A 22,876-nucleotide genomic window follows, 5' to 3' on the forward strand; every position below is an offset into this window, starting at 1 on the left:
TCAAGCACAATCATGCAAACAGCATCGCCACAATTTCTCTGCATTCATATGCAATTTTTTCCCCTCTGGATCTGGCCTGATAAAGCTTGCATCCGCCTCACTGATTCTGACCATTTGGTGAGTTAATTATAATGCTATTCCTGTCTTTGTGTTTATTAAATGCAATGTGAATAACAGATGTTTCTATAATGACCCATTTGAAAGGATGATTAAAATATGCATGATCAGATGTGTTTGTTGACTTGCTAAGATTTGATCCTTGAATTCACAAAGACCACAGAGTTGTAATTTGAAGTTTTAGATGCACAATTGTACTTATTTCTTGTATGTCTTTCCTTAAGCATTACATACTTTTTTACAGTACACATAATTACATTTAATGCCAGTTAATTAACTATAATTGCGAGTTAGCTGTGAGTGACTTACTATAGGCAATGATTAAATCTCAATTATGTGATTGACCTTGTGGTAATAAGGTCTATATAGCATTCATAGATGCAAGCCACTACTATAAAGCTCAGTCTTATCCCTGGACTATTAGACTTAATATGGTTTTTGTCCTTTTTCAATCAATAAAATACATCTAAAATGGCTAATCATGGTTTCGCTTGAACAACTCAGTGGGAAGCTATTGGCGACTTGCAAATCACTCCTTGTAAAAATGAGCAAGATTTAATCCCTAATGCATAGTAGTGAGGGAATGTACAGGGGAGGAAGGGGAAAATCGCAATTAAGGTCCAAGTTTTGACTCCTTCCCACTGGTCTTTTGGGTTGCTATGGAAACAATGAGCACTAATTGCTTGGATGCTGAGGATATCTTTTGAACAACCTATCAAGTTTGTGCGTGGGGTGTGTGTGTGTGTGTGTGTGTTTGTGAGCGCTAAACTCCTGGCAATTTGACACCACTTGCCAAGGCTTATTTTAAGCTAAAAGCGCAGTTGAGTAATGCTGGAAGGAGATAAATTTTGTTCATTTGTATAGTGCATCTGATAGCAACTTTAAATGTACTGAAGTGAGGGAATTACTTGCTTGAGATAACAAAACAAGTTCCTTCTACAGAGGGATGAGACCCATGTGTTAGTTTCCATACTATATTCTATAAATACTATATTATTGACTATTAATAATACAGACTATTGCTATGAAAACTTCCTTAATCCAATCAAATGTTGTACAGGCTTGCAAACTAAGTGGGATGAGAACCTAATAAAACAAACAGCAAAACTGTACATAGCTGTTATGAACACACACAAACAGATGCTGCAACTTCTCTCTGTTTTACAGCCCAATTGTAATTGTTTTCTCACTGTGAGGAATTAGTATTCTTAGTCTCTTTCCTTCTGTCTGGGACTTTGTTGTCCTTGGGGTGAATAGAGAGAGGTTGAATTGTCTGTGCAGCAGACACTACTAAAATAAACTACAGTAGAGCTGCACGATTAAACGTTAAAAGATTGTGATCTCCATTCAAAAACCCACGCATTCTCATTCCTAAATGACAACGATTTGCCTGCGTCTATGACAAAATCACACCGGAACATTCAAATCTGCGTTTGCACTGCCACTGACCCAGAAGAGAGTAGTTGTCATGTAGGTAACAGCTTCACAAGCAGTCTTTTCAACCATACAGTATCCTTATTTCTGGTACAAATATTCAAATTATCACAGAAGTACTGAGATAAAAGTTTATTGTTCAGATATAAGCACTGATTTCTCTCAGGACTGACGAGAGGAAGAGCTGGGGATGGAGGAGGGTAATTAGCTCCTGAGAAACGCGATAGCTGCTGATAATACTGAAGGAGCTTATATATGTATACAGTGATAGGCGTCGTATTCCTATAGGTAGGCGTGGATCAGCTGTCAGTCAGCAGATGCAAGTTTGACTAACGTGACCTGCCAGAACTGACGTTACGCTTGATGTGTACGAAAGCGATCAAAATAGAGCAAATCACCTTTTGAAAGTTACTTGGCGCTTTACTAAGTGAAGTTACGCCATAGACAGTACTTTTAAAAATGTATTTGTCATTGAATCATTCATTCAAAAGATTTGTTTATTCATTTATTCACGTTTCATTTATTCGTTTATTCATTTATTCACAGTGTTAATTTATTGAAAAACGCTTATTCATCCAGTAATGAAACAAGTGAAGTCTTTATGAGTGAGTTATCGAATTATTCATTCAAACATATTTTTTTAAACAATGAATTCAAATTCATTAAATATTTTAAATAGACTGCAGCAATTAACATTTTGTCAGAACCTCTAGTAAATTACATGTTGTTTTGTTTTGTTTAGTTGTCTGTTCAGAATTGTGGGAGAATCGTGATCTCTATTTGAAAAAAATAAATAAATAATGTGATTCTTAATTTATACAGAATTAGTGCAGCTCTAAACTACAGTATGACATGTATGCAAATTTAAAGTTTAATTTTCCTGTCATCTATTGTCATTCACATGACATTTTTTTTAACAAAAACACTTAACTTCAATTAAAAAAAAGTTAAGGCTGAATGATATATCAGTGTCTCATTGGTAACTGACTGTTTATGTTTTTCATTTGTATTTTTTATTGGTATCGGCCGAAATTACATAAATATTGGTCGATATTAGATTAAATTGTTCAAAATTTCTCACTTACCCTTATTTTACATTTAGAGCATCATCTAACATTTAAATTATTATTTTAAAACACTAATATGTAATCTTAAATTTGTTTAATGTAATCTTTAGCAAATATTAAACATGTATATCTGTTCATACAGCATACTGCACATTTTAATGTTCTATTATATACTGTACGTATATAATGTAATAAATTAACTTTAGTAGCCTAATATTTTATTTTTAATTTGTTTAGACTAAATATTATAGAATTCAACCATATAAATGAAAATAAGTACCGAACTTATATGCTTTAGCCAGTGAATCCCTTAATTTAAAAAAAAAAAACTTAGTATAAATCATGCCAGTTCAACCTAGCAATACATTTTATTGGAATAGTTTAAGCAGAGAAAGAAGTGCCATTGTTCAAGTTATTGCCCCGATTCAGATTTTCCTTTCATTTTTCCCACTGTCTCTCCGAGTATCTCTTTCAGACTCTTCACAGTGGTTATTTCTCCACTGTGGATTTAGCCTAGTTCTTTAAGTAATAATCATTTTCATAAGCTATACCAGTTAAGTGGCCTGTGACAACTGTCAATTACACAGTTTTGAGGTCAAAACAGAAAAATATTTAACCGCAGTAATCCAGAGAGCTATGTAATAATGTTAGGTAATAGTAATAGCAGATTTAGCTCTAGTTATAGATTGACAATACTCTAGTATTGATACCAGGAACACAAAAGCAAAATTGCTAATCTGTCGTCTTCAGTAACAGTTTACTGTGCTTTAAAAAGAAAAAAAAGAATCTGTTTAATCTCAGTTTGGTTGAAAGTTTGATCCACAAATTATCATGAGAATGTGAGCATAGTCCCAGACTAAAATGCATGTTTGAGCTGTCTTAACTGAAAGTAACTTGAACTGACATATCTTAAGTCAGTGTCATTGTTTTGTCTCAAGATGCGCACCAGTAATGTATTTTCTAAGGCACGTTAAAGCTAACTAAGGCCTACTCCTGGCTTAAAGGAGAACTCCGCTCAATTTTTGGTAAATTTGGAGTGCTGTCAGTACAGAGAACAACGACAAAAATCGGTGTTGCCTACACGTTGTTATCCTCTTTTTAAAATTTGCACCCTGTTGACTTCAATGGGACAAGTTTTAAACCTGCTTTTAGCCTCTTAACATCCTTGATGTGTCATTACAAGTGCCCAGCCATGTGAGTGATTCCTTCAGAGTGAACACGGGTGAATCTGACTGCAGTAGATGTGAAAGATATTAATAAAAGTGATGTTAATTCAGCCAGCGCACATTCCTTTCTTCCTGTTTTCGGTCGAAGTCCACAGTAGTCGATTGTCGAGTTCACGCGCGTGATCATAGGTAACTAAACCTATGCACGTGAACTCGACAATCGACTACTGTGGACTTCGACTGAAAACAGGAAGTCATCCTGTCATCCTTTGGCTAGTGATCCCGCTCTTATTCATGCAAATGCTTTTAAAGCAACACTGGAACTTTTCCTCTGTGGTCCCCCTACAGGTTGGAAGTGGAATTGTCCATTACCGCTGTCGTAAATCATTTAACCAACCGCAGCCTATGTTGCACGCACGCCCACCCACTGTTTATCCAGCACCGGCTTTGGAATGAACGATGTCCACAGACAAGGTAGAGTATAATGCATGATTTTATGAAAGTATGATGTATTGCGACATCAGAAACAAAGAAAAACAAAATAATGACTATTGTAACGCTTGCCGTAAAGCAAGTCAAATTTGTAGTTTTCTTATGTCTCATTAGAACTTCAGAAACGCGACCCGATCTGGCAATCTTACATAGTGTGGTTATAGCAGATAAAGGACCGCAAAGCGGAGGCATAAGTGCCTTTCACCGTTACGACTTGATGAACCACTGAAACGATTTTGGATGCATTATTTTAAGGTAAAAAATGTTACATAGTGTTGCTTTAAACCTTTCATGCGTGAAAAGTAAAAAAAAAACGCGCTGTCTGTGAATGTCCTGATTGTGACACACAGAAAGACTTGTGCTAGTATCGTGCGTGCGCACAAGACAGCACGCCAGAATACAGTTCTCTTTCACACTTGAACAAACAATAACAGACAATTATGCCAAAATGTCTTTTTGTCGAGTATCTTCATAACATAAGAGCAGTCTTATGATGAACGTAAAGAGTTCTGACTCGTGAGAGAATGAGGCGCATGTGAGATCCGCATCTCCGTCAGTAGAGGCTGGTCTTAAAGGGACAGTACACAGTCATAGCCGTGGGTAATTTTATAAAGGTAGAAGGTGTTCTCAAAAAACATGTTGAAAAACAAAAAGTTATATAAAGTCATGTCATCTTAAATTCCAATGTAGTGAAACAGCTGTCATCAGGGGGTGCTGCAGCACCCTCAGCACCCCTAGTTCCCACGGCCATGTACACAGTAGCCACTAATTATCTCTGTCGTTAAAGTTAATCAAAGAACAAAGGGAACAGAGAAAAACACTCACTGCTCTTGACTTAAGAAATTTTGTAGCTTTAAAAAGGATTAGTCTATATATAATTTAAAATTATATAGTTTGATAACTTTATTCAATTTATTTATATGTCCTACCTGTTAGACAGGAATTATAGGTGTTATCAATCATTTAGTTGTTGTTAGTTTGAGAAATACACATTTCAGCACCTGTGTGTGCATTTTCCTTGAGAACCAAGCAAGTTGACTCATGAAACTATATTTGTTTATTATATCGCAATATTGACCTCAATAATCGCAATATGACTTTTTCCCCAAATCGTGCAGCCCTATTAGATACTAAATTAGCCCCGATGCTACCATTAACTTTTGTTGAACAGGATGTGGATTACAGTCTTGATGAAATAAGCTCTACATAATATATTCTACACATACAGTCAACAGACAAACACTCTTAAACATAGTCATTTAAGGACATACTTGTACAAACATTTAACCTCTTTTACACACAAAATCACACACACAAGCCTAAATTCCTAAATTACTATGATTCACTCCAAGACTCACCCACACAAACACAGCACTGAGAGCTCCAGGGACGCACGCAGTGAGCCCAATTAAAAACCGAGCAAGCGGATAGACAGAAAGAGAGAGAGGGGGGTAGAAAAGAAAAGGAAAACAGAGAGCGCTGTCTGTTCTCTGATTTCCGCTCATGTACGGCACAGCTTCATAGCAGTACAACAGTGCAACTCATGAGAGAGAAACTCTTCAGAGACTTCAAAGACAATTCTGCACTAAATGCAACTGTTTAGGGTCAAGCTGAAATGAAATGCTTCCCCTCTGACACCACAATAAGCATTCCTCACAAAACAAAAAGGAATCATTTTAAAGACTGATTTCTTTGGGGTTAACAAGGTCTTTTAGAAATTATTTATGAAATATAAGAAGAGTTGTTTTCACTCACTGACTACTTCAAATCCCTGTCTGGTGCTTCCAGAAGATAATGCAGTGATGCTTTGTTCTCCTCATACAAACAATCTTTGCTGTAATTGGTAAAATGTAATGGGGACCTGAACATGAGATAACTTGATACGTCCTTTAAGGCTTTGAAACCATGTATCCACATGATTTAAAAGTGATCAGTACAGACACAAACACACACACACACACACACACACACACACACACACACACACACACACACACACACACACACACTGATGATAGATTGAGAACGATTGCTGTGAGCTATAATAATAGTTATAATAATTTGTTACATTTATATAGTGCTTTTCTGGGTACTCAAATCGCTTTACATGGAAGGGGGAATCTCCTCAATCACAACCAGTGTGCAGCATCCACCTGGATGATGCGACGGCAGCCATATTGCGCCAGAACGCCCTCCACACACCAGCTTACTGGTGGAGAGGAGACAGAGTGATGAAGCCAATCAGTATATGGGGATGATTAGGAGGCCATGATGGATAGAGGCCAAGGGGCAAATTTGGAGCCTTGTTTATACTTTCGCCTGGCTCCGCAGCGTGAGTCTCTGCTGCCTGCGTGCGCACCTCCCCAAACGGACGAAGCGTTTATACTCGACGCGTTCGCCGTTGTACTATTCTGTGAAACGACAGGGGGCGACTCAAGTAATTGTCCTCGTCTTAACCATCAGTAATCAGCGGTAAGAAGGAGAAAGGTCCACATGTGACAATGTTTATTTTAGTACATCACCACCAATGCCACACTTCAAAAAGAATCGTGTAAAATCCAGTAAACCCTGAGATTATTACTTGTGACATTAGAACAAAATATGTGGATATAAAAGCATGTATGTAGGCTATACAACTAAATTAACAATCTCTATATTTTCTAATTTCAGTTTCATGGACATTTTATAAAACATGGACCTTTATTTTTATGTCTGCTCTAGGCTCATTTTGTAAATGTAAGCAACTAATTTAAGATGCACAAACTGGGTGCCAGTGCGGTGAGATGTACATGCTCGGCCAGATTCGTCTCAAGTCGTGCATCTTCGGGTGCGGAGCCGCGTGCGCTGTTACAAAAAAAGCGGTGCACACCGCCAAGCGAAATGGTGTCTTGCGCACCCAACGCGCACGACCACCCACACCGCAATGACGCCATTTTTGCTGCTCGCACGCAGCGAGTATAAACCTAGTCTTATAAATGAACAGAGTCAAAAGCGGGTCGCACACCGGACGCGCAGCTCAGTGCCGTGCCACGTCTAGGACAACTGTCACCTGAAAATCCGATAACATCAGCAATTTTCTGATTTCTGTAAATAAATCTAAAACTAAATGTATATTACAGCACAGGGTTAAGTCCATATATACATTAACTACGATTTGAGACACATAAATGTAAATTTAATATAAAACTATTTAAATGGCGCTCTGTGGCGCGGCAGGATTTTGAACACGGTCCTGAGCCGTTGCTGGGCGCCGCGGACAGACGCCGAAAGGCGCCGCCGGTGTGTGTACTCTCATAGAGAATAATGTGTTCGAATTTAAAAAACGTGGCGTGGCGCGGCGCGGCGCTGAGCTGCGCGTCCGGTGTGCGACCCGCTAAAGGTTTATTTGAGCTAATACAGCTAGCCTATTTTTTTGTATTAAAGCTGCAACTTTTGGCGCTCTAATAAACAGAACTCCATGCATCTTGCGGAAGAACATTGTAGCCAGAGCTACTTCTGTTTATGTCTGACAAATCACGCAGGTACTGGGCTACTCCGCAGTGGTATGACCCGAACCAGTCTAAAATAGTCAGAATATAAACACTTAAATTAGGTGTACCGTAGAGATTCAGAGTAAGACAAAAACACGGTTTGGAAAATGGATTCATGATGTACTCGATTATTATATAAATTTAGTAAATTTTAAACACAAAAAAAGTGACGTACTGCAGCTTTAATGTCTAATATGATTGGACTAATGTGTAATATAAAGAGTTTGAAAAAAATTGTGATATAGTGGTGGTTTTCCATTAAACCATAATATCAGTAGCTGATTGAATGGAAAATGTAATTTAATAAAACAAGCACACACACACACAAATGATTTGGGGCTCACGAAACATTTGAGGTTCAAGTAAACGCACGGTTAAAGTAGTTCCAGGCAGATCTTGACCACATTACAATTCTATATCACTCCGCCAAACGATTTGAGTTATTTCAAAGGTCCTTACAGACTACAACAACAAAAGAACCAACACTCACAACTACACTGACCTAGCAAATAAATATAGTAAACAATAGGATAAAAACAACAAATTATTTCCATGTTCTTTACCACAAAATTATGTTTTTATGTACAGGAAGCACATACTCTTTCTCCCAAACAAACGTGCACACAGACATACAGTACGGACACCCACTCACACAGAAACGTGTAGTCAGTGCTGCTCTGAAGATTTTTTTCAGTAAAATAGTTTAACAACCTAAAAGCCACATGACATTTCTCACTAGCGAGGTAATAACGGCGTTGTTTTTGGAGAAGATAAACTTAACAGATAAACTTAAAGATAAACAGTTTCGCTATTATTAGAGACGCTAGATGCCGAACACTGTTGAGACTGAGAGACGCACAGTACTCGGGTAATTCTCTCTCTTTCCGCTTCGCGTCGTGGCCATATTACCACCGCGGGTGTGCATTATAATTATTTTTCTAATAATTCAGTGGCCTTTTGTCAATTATTCCTTACATGCCTTTGTGGAGCAGTATTTATGGATCACCGAGAAATGGGGATGACATACTCAGCAGTGAAAAATAAATCCATAAAATTAAACAAACGCAGTAGAGAAAGAGAAGACCTGAGTAAGGATATAATCTGGGGGCGGTCGAGGCTGGATTCTGATGAATCTTTCTTTTGTTCTTGTTTGCATTGCAAGTGGGGGTGGTGATAATTACCAAGAATTCTTTAGTGGTCTCATTTCTTGCTGTTCTTTAATGTCTGCCTTCACACTCTCTACTTTTCGTTTTATCTTCCCTCTTTTCTTTTTCTTCTGAACGTGCAATTACAGAGACTTCTTGACTCTTTCTCTCTCTATTGTGAGCTTTCTGAGCCGGAGCATGAGTGCAAAGCGCAAAGCTGTCTTCGTTTCAGCTGAACAGAGGAGGTTTTCTGAAATCTGTTTTAAACAGTTTCAGAAAGTAATTGTCTCTCCCGCGTTCCTATCGTTCTCTCTCTTTCTTTCTCCTACTGTACTTTAGGATTGAACTTTCCATGCATTTCTCTTCCATTCGCAGACTGAGGGAAACTTGGAAGGCGAGGACTCTGTCGAAGACCAAATAAACCAGTTATGCAGAGCACAAATCAGACTTGCTTATTCATTTCTTTTGTGTTTTCTGCTCTGCATAAATCTGTCAAACAACAAAAATCTCTTTTCAAATCCACTGTTTATTGTCATCAAAGTCACAAAGATATTTATGTAGCAAAATTTAAAACTACAATTTTTTCTGTTTAACAAAAATAGACATGTTTCTTTCCTAAGGCTTTACATTTGCACAAAAGAAAAAACATTTAAACATGTATTTTTATACAGAAACACCCTCAAAGTGTAATAATACTCCCACTTTCAAATATCACAGTCGCACACATACTCATACGTGCACGCTACAATAAATAAAACGATACAAATTTACTATAGAGTGACATTCAGATATAAATTACTCTGTAGAAATTATTTACTCCTTTAAAAATACAAAAAATGTGTATGTATATATACATTGACAAAGAACAGCATTGTAAAACTCAAAAGGAAAATAGGGAAAGAAAACCTTTTCGTTCTTTTGCAAGTATTTTTTTCCCTGTATCTTGTTCCTGTATCTTGTGGCCACACAGAGAACGTTAATTAAATTCACATGACAGCAATGCAGGCACTTGCACAATATTTTCACACATAATTTTGAGAGGCAAGTTAGAAAAAGAGACTGTTTATGCTGTCACAATTTAATCTAACATTTTGTTAAGTCCTTCAGGATTTCACACTCAAATATTTAATTTATCTCCTTTGTTTGTACCCTTTGGTTTACTCATCATTTCTCTACAATTCTCTGCTGAATTTCTGAAATTAGCTTCTTAATTTCAGATAAATTCATATAAAATTCAGTCTATAGAGGTTTCATTTTAAATAAATAATAAAATAAAATAAATAAAGGCACCGTAAGAACAGGTCTGCCAATTGCTTTGGGACTTCATATCTAAACCCTGAAGATACAATACATGCTACAAAAAAATCAAAGCCACATGCCATTGAGTTCCACTAAAACATCATCTAGAAAATACTGTTTCTTATTCTGTCTTTTGAAAAACTCACAATGTTAGAAGTGATCTTCTGTTTTCTCACATTTGACCATGTTACTTAGTTGAAGTCAGTCAAAGCAGTCACCTATTCATAAGTCTAAACAGCACTTTATCACTAAACCATAAGAGACAAATCAGACCACGATAGGTAACAAGTCCAACGGATTCTCTTTGAATGTTGGCTAACTAGCAGCTCTCGTGGATTGCAGCTTTACAGTAGTTTGACTTCAAAATGGATCGGAGAATGAAAGAGAAAGAAAGAGAAAGAGAGAAAAAATATTTTTCAAAAGAATCTCTTTTGCTACTTGAATCTCTTTTGCTACAGTTACATCTTGAATTCTTTTTGAGTTGAGAAATGCAGAGCCTGGTATCCCGCTGTCTTTTCTACTTTCATTCTTCTCTCTCCTTCCAGAGTCGAAGCTCTACCTTTGTGATTGTTCATCTCTATAGCAACAGGAGACCTCAGTCTGTAGGTCTGGCTTCGACTTCCCCATCCTTTACGATTTCCTTAGCTCTCCCAATCTTTCCATTTTCCTGCTGATGCCTGGAGTTGTTCGGGGAACTGCGCTTCATGAGTCGATTGATTATGTCACTGCAGGTCTTCCGGTACTGGTGTCGCAGAAGAGAGTAGACGAAAGGGTCGCATGCAGCTTTGCTGTAAGCCAGACTTTTACACAGCACGCCCCAATATGGATTAAATGGCTCGGTCATAAACAGCTCCACAATCCTAAAGACATGAGACAGATATGAGCAAGATATGGTGCAAAGTCCAAAGACCTGATATACCAGTTACTGTACCACATTTTCAGTATTTTCTTCGCCTATAGAAGGTTATACATTTGTTTTGAAGAGGTAGTGAATGTAGAACAATTTCTGTTGGCAGTTTATGTGAGGGATAATTTGTGACCTGAAGGACACTAACGGTTGCTCTTAAAAATAGCTTTTGACAGGGGCTTTGAGGATGAAAACCTGCAGCAAGAGTCGGGGATACACAATACAGTTCATCCTTTCATCTTCTCTGAGCTCACCAAGGTTATGTAACATGCCAAGACAGGAGGCCCTTCTTCATTAAATCAGGTGGACATACATGACCAGTGACATTAGTACTAGTACTATGTTGTGGGGGAGACCCTTTTATATATATTTATTAGGGCTGTCAAAATTAATGCATTAATGTTTTTGACAAATTTTTTCAAAATATTTACCACAATTAACGCAGCATCCGTTTTTTTCCCGTCATTCTTTTGCTAGCGTTACATTATATGATCACGCTCTTATTCATGAAAATGCTTTTAAACCATTAAAACAAGACAAGTCTTAAAGGAGTTAAATGTAATCTTAAATGAACGTAAAGAGTTGCGATAAAATGGAATCCGTGTCATTTGCGGCAGGTCTTAAAGTGACAGCAGCCTAATAAACCCTCTGCTGTCTGTCATTTAGGATAACCAAAGAACAAATATATTAAAGAAAATCACTCGCTGCTCTTGACTGAATAACTTTGGTAGTTTTAATAAGGATTAATCTGTATTTCATTTATAATTTATGCAGTGAAGGCTGTGAAGTGTTCAATAACTTTATTCAATTTCTGTATACATCCTACCTGTTAGACCTACCCGGAAATCTTAAAGCACTGTTTACAAGGTTACATGGGTCAAAAACAATGAAAACAAAAACTTTTTGTGCATTTTGACACGGCAAGTAAAAATCTGAACTGGTCTGACTGGGCCAATAGAAAAAACTGAGCCCTGATATATTGAAGGGCAGGTAAATGTGACATTTATTATAATGGGTTTATGTGAAAATTGTTTTAAGTTCACTTAAATTAAAAGTTATATTTTTTAAAGCCTAATAAATGTTAAAATGTATAGCTTTCATAAAATATGCGATTAATTAGTTAATTTTTTTAATCGATTGACAGCACAAAAAAAAAAAAAAAAAAAAATATATATATATATATATATATATATATATATATATATATATATATATATAGATATTCGATTCTTTTATATGTTTCATTTATATTGTGATGCAACATGTTTAAATTATTATTTTACTGCTTTTGATTTAACTGACTTTTTCACTTTTGTTTTAAATACACATTGTTCCTCATACCTACAAGAATTATTATCACAAAGGTTAAAAATATTAAGGAATGTCCAGTAACAAACTGTAAAAACAAATTAGTTTTTTTTTTACAAATTCCACGGTCAACCTTAAACAATACACAGTGTCCTCCAGCTTTTGAGTATTAAATCAAGAATGCAGTTAATTACATTCAAAGATCTCAATCTGGCCAACACATTCAAACTATAAGAGCATGACTGCACAGATGCTGAGTCTCTAGGAGCCCAGGGAAGAAAAGCAGGTGGCTCACCTAGTGATGACATAAGGGGTGAAACAGACGACGAAGGTTCCGATGAATGTACTAATTTTGCGTGTGGCTCTCTGTCTCCTCCTTTTTTGCTCCTCCAGACAGCGTTGACGAACACTGGACAAAAGATATGACCTCCAGTTAGAAGATTTCTCTCTCTGTATTATGCTTTTTTTGCATGTGAGATGAGCACATTAGACTGACTTTTATACAGCTTCAAATAGATGTTATTTAAAACTGTATTTATGGACCGGATGAACATACATACGTCACCACTGACAACATCAGGAACCTTCTGTCAAAACATTAAAGAGACAGGAGTTCCCATAGAGAGAAGATGTTTGCCCAAGCTGTTTCAGTGAATCATTGAAATGTCAGATTGACTTTGTCACACCTGCAATGGATTTAACACATGCTCACATGGTCAGTTTTGTTACACAGAAGTGCGGTGTTTTGTTGATTGCTATACCAGTCTATAAAAAGCTAGAATTTTTTTTTTTTTTTTTTTTTTTACATGAATCCCAAAAGAGCCAACAGCTGGCAGTCATTTTCCTTTCAATTTGCATGTGTGGAGTGCTCTGAATCTGATACATCCCCTGCTTGAACTCTAGATGTGCTCATTACATGTGTTGTGTAGGACTATTGTAATTTGTCATTGTTGGTTAATAAGTTATTGTGGTCGACACATTGCCATTGAAAGTCATCCGGTGCTCTGGGCAATGAGATGATGATCTGCACTCTCTGACAAGCACAAATGTCTCTTGATATTTCTTGGCACAGGAGAGAGGTGCGTTTACGTCAGCCACTAACTTTTTTCAGCCTCATTATTTGGTAGATGTGCCTTGTAGGGGTGTAACGGCACAGTTCGGTACAGCAGGGCGAGAGGAAACTAAACATAAAATTGCTTTTTTAAAATTTTTTATTAAACAGTGGTTTACTGAACAAATTGAGTTTCTGTCTTTAAATGAAGTTAGTTATAATTAAAAGTTTCTTAAGGATATAAAAAATAATCCTTGCTAATGCTATAAACTATATAGGCAGCACTTACTTGCACATTACTATAATATTTAAGTTAACAACCGAGCCAAAACTATTTGCCTATATTCAGTTGCTATTTATTTTTAGATATAATAATCAACACTCAAATAACAAATTGTATGCAAACATATAAACTGCACATAATGCATTTTTTTGCATTAACTTCTACATTTAATTATATGTTTTTACTCCAATTCATTGTTGAAATATAATCATTACAAACTGGCTGTCATATTTTAAACATACATTAAATAATCAAGATATCACTAACAGGTTAAGTTAAATATTATGAATATATAGGCTAATACAGACACTGCATATATTTAGCGAAAGAGTTCATTTCTCTAGCTGACTAACAAGCTGTGGACACTGAATGTCTTTCCTGAGGTAAATGTAATGCTACGTGGGAATTGTTTACAAGCTGTTTTACTGATGTCTTTTCACCGTTGAAACACTGATTCTTCATTGATTGAGCGATTACATGAGATATAATACCTTTCAGTAAGTTGTACTGTATCTTTCAACATACCTTCAGATGTTCATTCATGTTTATTAGGAAGAGATGATCACGTTCTCTCACGCTGCTGCTTGAACTGAGGCATATAGTGATCTGTCACCCCACAGGAGCGTCAAAAAACGGCATTTATTGTTTGAATTTCTTGATAAAATGGACATCATTTGAAAAATGACACTTTGTTTCTTACACTATCTCACGACCAATTCATACGAATGATAAAAAGGTGGCTAATTCGTCCGAATTCGTACGACCTCACTCGTACGAATTTGTACGATTTGTCTAAACCCACGTGATGGGTAGGTTTAGGGGCGGGGTCAGGGTTAGGTCATTCATATGAATTCATACGAATTGGGCAATTCGTAAAATATGTACGATTTTGCAAAAATCCACTAATTCGTACGAGTGAGGTCGTATGAATTCGTACGAATTAGCCACCTCGTAGAATTTGTACGTTTTCCCGTGAAATCAGGTTGTATTTATAGTAACAAAATGCGGAGCTTATTGCTATTATTGGTAGTTAATGGTGTTGGTTTATGGCGGTGAGGCTACAACGCTGCATTGGTCTTGTAGCCTACACATAAGACACGAAAATTTGCGGGATGAATACGTGTACCGTTACACACCTAATATTATTTAATCAAATGTCAAGGAAGAAAAATTTGTTTTGTCACATAAGGTAAAGTGAGGTCAGCCTAAACAATGGGTTTGGGCTGGGCGTGGCAGGTGGGGGCGGGGCGCGTTCAGTACGCGATATGTACGGTGGGTGGTGTATCCTATGGGTGTATCGCGGTTTTTCGGTTCGGTTTGAATATCGTTACACCCCTACCACATTGTATTATTTAAAATTACTCTTTGATTGATTTAAAAGAAGATATTTATGATCACTTTTTATGCATTATGTCATTGCACCAGTTACATTTGTGACAGAATTTAGTTTGAGGGGTCCAGTAAGAGTCTACTGTGAATAGTCACATGACCTGAGCTGTTTAATTCCATTTTAATCAATTATAATATGATGCCTTTTTCAAAGATTAATCCAATCGCAAATAAATTGCACGTATAAAGTGCCAGTTTTCAGATTTGTGACAGTTTTCTACCTGTAGTTTCCCAGCAATTACAATGTTGACCAATGTTCAATGTTTTGAATTAAATTATTTTTACTCTTTTATTTATTTTTTCATTTTATATATATATATATATATATATATATATATATATATATATATATGTTTATGTATGTTGTTTGATCCAGTGGCATATCCTAAAAGTAAAATACATGTGGTCACTTAGTTGAGAACAATTATAGGATTCAGCAGGTTAAATTCCGGTGGACCAAAGCGGTGGTGCTGAAACTCTAAAGAGTTTCTCTGGGTTCTATTTAAACTTGATTACTGAATATCTGATTTAATATCTATTTGTGCAAATCGAAATTTAAAAATGAAAAATTAAATTGATAGATTTAAAGTATATCACACACACAAAAAAAGCTTTTTTTTGTAATTGGTTATGTACATGTTTGGGTTTTGTTGCGTTTTATGTTATTTGTTTAGTGTATAATGCTTAACACAATGCTTATTACTGACTGAATTTTTTGCATTGGACACTTTTAGTACCTGTAAAATGGGCCATCACTACTCCTGCCAGTTTATTTATTTATAAATCTCTTAACTGTACAAATCTGAATATTCGACCTCATTCTTACCTCGGGTGAATGTCCACTAGCAATAAGAGCGTTTGCATGGTGATCACGTCTATGCGCTTGCAGTGAAAGCGCGCTACTTTGAGCACTTTCAGGTACGTGACGCAGAGAACCACTGACACCAGCAGGAACGTGAGCGTGTGAAGCACCAGCGTGTAAATCGCGAACTGCGTCTTGGCATGGAGCGCCCTGCCGTTACAGAGCGTGCAGGAAGCGTACAGCTGATGGTAGCCCACCCAGGAGAGGCACGCGGCAACCACAGAGAAGGACAAGGAGTGCACCCACGTGTAAGCCAGAGCGAGCACAGCGTCCCGGTGTCGGATCCTGGAATGATAACTCAGAGGGAACACCACAGCAACCCACCGATCGATGCTGAGCGCAGCCATACTCAGCATGGAGTTGGTGGTCAGGAAAGTGTCCAGAAACCCGACCACCTGACAGAAAACGTGTCCTCCGGGATGTGCATTACTCAAAACCCCGAAAAGTGTCAGCGGCATGCTGGAGGCGGACAGAAGCAGGTCGCAGAACGTCAGGTTGAGTATAAACAACCCAGGAACCTGCTTGCGAATTTCGGCATTGTACAGAAAGCAGATCAGCACCAGCACGTTGGACAGCAGCGACACTACGATGATCACGACGAGAAGGAAAGAGAGCGCGAGCTCTGCGGTGTGCATGGTGTTCCCCGCTCTTAAACCCTCCAACTTTGAACCGCAACTCTAGGACAGTTCATGACGGGGAACAAAATTGTATCAGTTCAACTTGTAGATCCCCGGACGTGATATCCAGCGGTGCACGGGTGGTCGATGCACGGCTCTCCATGACTCTGACCTCCGTTTATTCCTCGAAGTGTTGGCATTATCCATCCGAGCAGTTGGATCGCGAAATCTGTAGACTGGACATGTAATGGCTCAATCCCTCGCAACCCTAGATGAATGCCTCGCGCAATTGCGCAGTTCGGTTTTGCGCTCGCTTCTAATGCAGAATTCGCCCTTGAAGCAGCTTTATATGTCAAAATGTCACCCCCCCAATCCCCCCCATACATATACACACACTCACGAAATGCTCACACGTGACTAGCGTCAAAGAAATCTTCACGGAATTGATATTGTGAGGGGACTAAATTTAGAAAGGGTTTATATTTGTCGAAGGGAACTCTTTCACGTCACGATGAGGCAAAAGCCCCAGTCTGTGGTCCAATTTTAGATTCGCTGGCAGCCTCACACACACAGCTTCATACTTATGACGCTCATCCTAAAAGATCTAGAAGAGATTTGTAGCTTGTTTAATTTCAATGTTTGAAACTTGGTGGTTTGTAGAAATATGTCTCAAACTTTGATATAACATTTCCTATACTATGAATAAAAGAAGTTTAGAAATTCCTAAACCATATAAATTAGTGTCAAGTACACAAAACATGATGGGCGAGAATTTATTTTGGTAATGAAGTACATATATGCTCTCATTAAGATATGAATATCAGGCACATGTTAATATTCTGCCTGAGTTTTTGTCCTCACCATTTAACATGCTTGCTGAGAGACACGCTGTAGATTGTCTGAAAGATTTTCTGAAATTTTTTATTGTAATCTCTGATATTGATCAAACATTTGATTGTCAAAACATTTCTAGACAGTAAAAAAAAAAAATCGGATTAAGTGAGAGCAGCTCTTTTCAACTGCAAATGGAATGGCTAGAAGCAGACACAAAGAGAAATAGAGAGTGAAGGAGAGATTTGAGGTCTAGCACCTTGCAACTTCTAATCAAAGCTTTGGTAAAGTATTGATTTAAGCTACCTTGGAGAGAAATAGGATGTATTTATTGTTCAAGCCAAATCGTTTCTGTTTTGTGTGCTCTTTATTGAACAGAGGATCATGTTTCTGTTGAATTCTATGAAAGGTTACAATGTTTTGAGATTGTTATAATGTTTTTACCAACACACGTTTATACTTGAAGGTTATATTGAGTTCAAAACACATCACACACTGCACATTTTAGCATGTTTTTAAATGTCATCTCCCAATAATAATGAATCACTGCCTATGCTGTGACTTGGCTCCACTTTTGAATATGAATATAGAGTTAGAGGCAAGAGCCATGCTTGATGCATTTGGCTCTTGCTTGCTTGGCTGCGGGATATGTCAGAAGAATTTCCTGTCACTTTGTGTACATGAATTTGTATTTGAATTTGTGCATGTGCACGTGTCTGTGTGAGTGCACGCGTGTATAGTTGCATGTTGACATGTAGGGCACCACTTTAGTGTCTCACCATCAACTCAAAATGGACAATTCTTGTTTTTTATGGAATATTGCATTATATATTAAAAATGACTTCCCATCTCTTCTCTGATGACGTGTTTACTGGCACAAGAGCGGGACAACCTGCCACTCATATGAGATCACAGCAATAGCAAACCACGACCATCCAATCAATTCCCAGTGGACAAAATCAAGTCCTGCCCTACATTTTTTCTTGTTCCAGATGCTGTTTTACTTGGATATATGTCACAATAGGGAAGAAAAGTCTATCGCAAGACTTCAGTTTCATGCTTTAACAGTAGGCCTATTCATAATGATTGCACTTTTTGACTGGCACGAAAATGACATTTGATGTTTTTTTCCTTTTACGAGATATTTTGCTGGGGAATTACTTTCAGTTTGCGTCCTCCTAATTAGAAAGCAACCTTGACATTTACTTTTACCAGAGGCAGAAGATCAGTTTACACAGACACACACAGAGCCCCGGTTCTTGTGTTAGATGCATTTCTATTTCACCGCAGTGTCTCTATTCTTACAACACAAACCCCCGTTTGCACTGCAGCATGAAACACACACTCACACTCACTCACTCATACTCGTACTCATTAGTGGCTCACTGAGGCCGCGTAAAGATCGCCGCTGTCCTCTGTTACCACGGAAACGCCCACGCTGTCTGTGCAGTGGGTGTGTGGTGGTCCATCCCATGATCTTTTGTGACAGCATGAACGATTCTGACCAATCAGTGGAGCAACTGCACAGATCTTGTTATTCTTCTTGAGTGGGCGATACGGACAGCTTGTCTTGATGTGAAACATAGGCTTTTATCTCCATCTCTTTTTCTGCATAATTCAATAAATTTTTTAACATTTTTCAAAAAAAAGATATTGTTTCAAAATATTAGCAAAGATTGTTTAGTCAGGAACAAACCATCTTTAAGTGAAGTATTCCTGCCAAAGCTTGCTTTGACTTTGCTAAATACTTGCCATTATTTTGTCTCATTTGTTATAATAATAATAATAATAATAATAATTATATTATTTAAAAATATTATTCTTTATTATATTATATTATATTATATTATATTATATTATATTATATTATATTATATTATATTATATTGTATTATATTATATTATATTAGTCCACAGTTAAAGGAGTCTAATATCAGTAGACTGACCTTTTGAGCTTGTGGGAAGCACATTGGTTGAAATACGTTGATTATCCTATGTTGATGTTGGACTACTGGTATCATTCTTGCCACAGGACATCATGTACTTTTGGTCCACTGAATTCATGTTTCTACATGGCACAATAGCTGTATAGCTTTGCAAAGGGACCCTCATCATTTCCATCTCGCTGGTTTTCTTTCATTGAATACTGGGAAGTGCCTTGTTGATCTTTTATATTAATTTGCTTATGTATTTTTCTCAAACTTAACAATCCATCCATTTAGGCATGCATTAAAAATACTGAGAACCACACGTTGACTGAGCCCAGGGCAAGGAGGATGTCAAAATCATTCATTTTGAATGTACATATTTCATTTTGTGCTCCACTGGATTATACTAATTATGTCTAATTAGATAATGCTATTGTTTCTATAGCCCAGAATACACAGCCTGAGATTTGTGTGTGCTGTAATTTCCCCAAACCCTAGAAACGTGAGTGATGTACACATGATCTGCATGGCAAAAACCATGAAATGCTACCCTGTGGACTAGATGCATGGCATTCTGGATCCACTGCTGGCTGATTCTGCTAGATTCATTGTTGTGCTGCTGGTTGCATGTGTTGTGGTTTGCATTCACAATCTGGTTTGCACAATCTAGACAAATGCTGTATTTCAAACATTAAGATTCATGTTCTGATTAATTCAGCTCATTTGGGTTGTAATATATTCTAGTCTTATGTAAATTCTGGTTTGAGTCCAGGTTTTCTGTTCTATTAAAAAAGAAAAGGCTGTAAATGCTGTACTACATTGATCTGTGCAATGAGAATGTAGGTAAAGTTCTCTATTATGACTACTAGATTTCATTTAAATGTATAATTTTTCTAGTTTTCTATGTCATGTGCTTTTGTGTGGTTGTGGCTCCATCTGGTGGTTCAACTGGTTAAATATCTCTGAGGCATTTCATTTTTATTTAGAAATAGCTCATTTCTTTTCTGTGTTGATCTAACTGATTAGTCAGTTACGGAGCCCCGACTGATCAAAGCCTTGTCCTCATCTCACAATCATAATGTTTCCTGATGAAAATATGTTGTTTTGACCATAGTTGTTATGTGATTAGATGGGGATTTACTTATTTGTGGGCCCTCACAGGAATGGGGCCCTCCTCAAATCAGCATTTTTACCTGGGATTTCCCCCAACTTCATCCCAATATCCAGCTTGCACTATGGTGTTCTCTACTGCTATTTTTGTATGAAATGGTTGGGCAAATTTGCTTCATTGACTTCTACATATTGCTAAGCTCGGTCCTACTTACCAATGGTATCGGCTTTCATTTAAATAATTGCTTACTTTTCTAGATGTTTAAATGCGAGCTCATTGTTTTCACCACTAGAGGGAGGGCTTGACCTTCACTGAGACAATTCTTGTCCCACAAGTCTGTCATCACTTCTCAACAAACCTAATAAACACATCATCAGCATCCCATAATGTCCATGTGCGTTGTCTGGGCACAGACCCAGGGGGCAGAGTATAAGTGCTGTTTGGTCTGTCCTCAGAGGTCACAGTCAGGGTTAATCTGTCATGTTTAGCAAGACTGTGAGGGCACTATTGTTTTCCAACTAAGTTTAATGAGAATTCATCAACATTTTTTTTTAAATAAATAAATAGTCAATATTTACTACACCCCCATGTACACTGTAAAAGAAAATTATTGTTGGTTTAACTTAAAAAAGGAAGTTACCTGGTCGCCTTAATTTTTTGTTCATTGAAATTGAGAATTTTAGGTGATACAATGAAGGAGATTGGTTTAATAAATAGAAACTCAGTTGATTAGACAAAAGATAAAAAGTTGTGATAACAAATCATGAAAGTATTTTTTTTTTTTTAAGTGTAGTTCCATGCTTGTAAGATTTTTTATTTTTCTGCAGAACACAATAGAAGATATTTTGAAGAATGTCTTAGCTGGTTTTTTATATATTATGAAAGTCAGTTGAGCTTTCAATCTTCACAAAGGACATTCAATTAACCCACAATTTATAATTGGTCAAAACTTCATAATATGGCCAAAAACAGCTGAGACATCCTCCAAAATATATTTTAAAATGGTAAGGGCCAGTTCATGTTTTCGTGATCCACTGCCAGTAAATTATTTTCCAAGGCTCTCTCATTGTATGAAGGTGTGTACAGGGCAACTAATAATTAGTCATTTATCAGCTGTTAAATAATTATGGGCTGCTTTTAAACAGTTTTTGGCTAATTTGCTGAATTTAGATATACATATTAAAGTACATTTATTACAGTCCTTGACCAACCAGAGCGTAAATGTCTTGCTCAAGGGCACAGTGGTGATAGTTGCTCTTTGTGGGTTTTTTAACATTTCAGATTCTGGATGAGATCTTTAAATATTATGCTACACCATCTCAGAGCGAAGTTACTTCACTCAGACAGGAAACAGCAAAGAAAGAAAAAACATAAGGTTTTAAAGAATTTGTCAAATTATTATTGTTACAAATTATTGTTAAATAAGTGCTGGCAGTGTTCGTTTTAAAACATTATAATAACATCAATGAACTTCTTGTTACAGTGTGAGCAGCTTGCAAGGGGAAGTAAGGCCTCTTAGCTAAACACAATGAGATCCCTCTGATGACCTTTCAAGTGTTGCAGAGGAATGTAAGCAGATCAGGCAGGTATGTGAAAGAGATCGTCCTTGTGAAAACCGGGCTTGTTGGAACTATGAACGGAAATCTGTAATTTAACTATTGAGGAGGAAAAGAAAAGATAGAAAAGTTGGCAACTCTCATGCATCATAACTGCTCCAGCTTTTGAGTAGTATGTCCAAAACTATTTGTCGTGCCATAGTAATGTACTGTTTGCTATATTCTGTGACTTGAATTGTTTATGAGTACACTTCACCACTTGGAGTAGAGTTCCATGATATAGATATTTTGGATCTTTTCTCCTGCCAAATGTCTTTCTCCCTGTGTCCTTCTCCATCTCTATTTATCTGTGCTTGGGTGAAACAGTCTGTTTGGTGAATCTGCCACTGGGTGTAAGATGATATTTTCTCCTCTTTCTCTCTCCCCTCTTAGTGTCTTTATTAGCAGGTAATGTCCTAAAAGAGGATTAGAGGAGGAAAAGGGTAGACATGGTCCTGTGAATGAATGAATGGCATAAAGGGGATGGTTAAAGGAGGGAAGGAAGGTTTGGGTAAGAAGAAGACGAAAGAAGAGATCACACTGCTCAGGGATATTTGGGGGGGATTATATTTGTCAGACGTATACGAGTGAGACAGACAGACAGACAGAGAGAGGGCAGTCAACTCTGCCAAATACTTGAAAGTATTAATTAAGGTCAAGGTGTGAATTATGGGGTGGTTTTGCATGGTCAGAGCCTCCCTATAGAAGCTTGAATCCCCCACAAAGAAATTCAAAACAAAAGGT

The 22,876-nt window shown here is 37.2% G+C and overlaps 1 protein-coding gene across 1 annotated transcript; it reads right to left on the reverse strand.

Moving 5' to 3' along the window:
- Window positions 1-9,465: 9,465 nt before the first annotated feature.
- Window positions 9,466-17,233, reverse strand: gpr26 (G protein-coupled receptor 26). The gene is made up of 3 exons (XM_079853252.1): window positions 16,015-17,233; window positions 12,761-12,874; window positions 9,466-11,110 (listed from the first exon to the last, which is right to left on the reverse strand). The coding sequence occupies exons 1-3, from the start codon at window positions 16,683-16,685 to the stop codon at window positions 10,846-10,848; spliced, it is 1,050 nt and encodes a 349-aa protein (XP_079709378.1). The 5' UTR covers window positions 16,686-17,233; the 3' UTR covers window positions 9,466-10,845.
- Between the last annotated feature and the right edge of the window lie 5,643 nt (window positions 17,234-22,876).

This window comes from Squalius cephalus (genome assembly GCF_949319135.1).
Source record: "Squalius cephalus genome assembly, chromosome: 20".
Classification (NCBI taxonomy): domain Eukaryota; kingdom Metazoa; phylum Chordata; class Actinopteri; order Cypriniformes; family Leuciscidae; genus Squalius; species Squalius cephalus.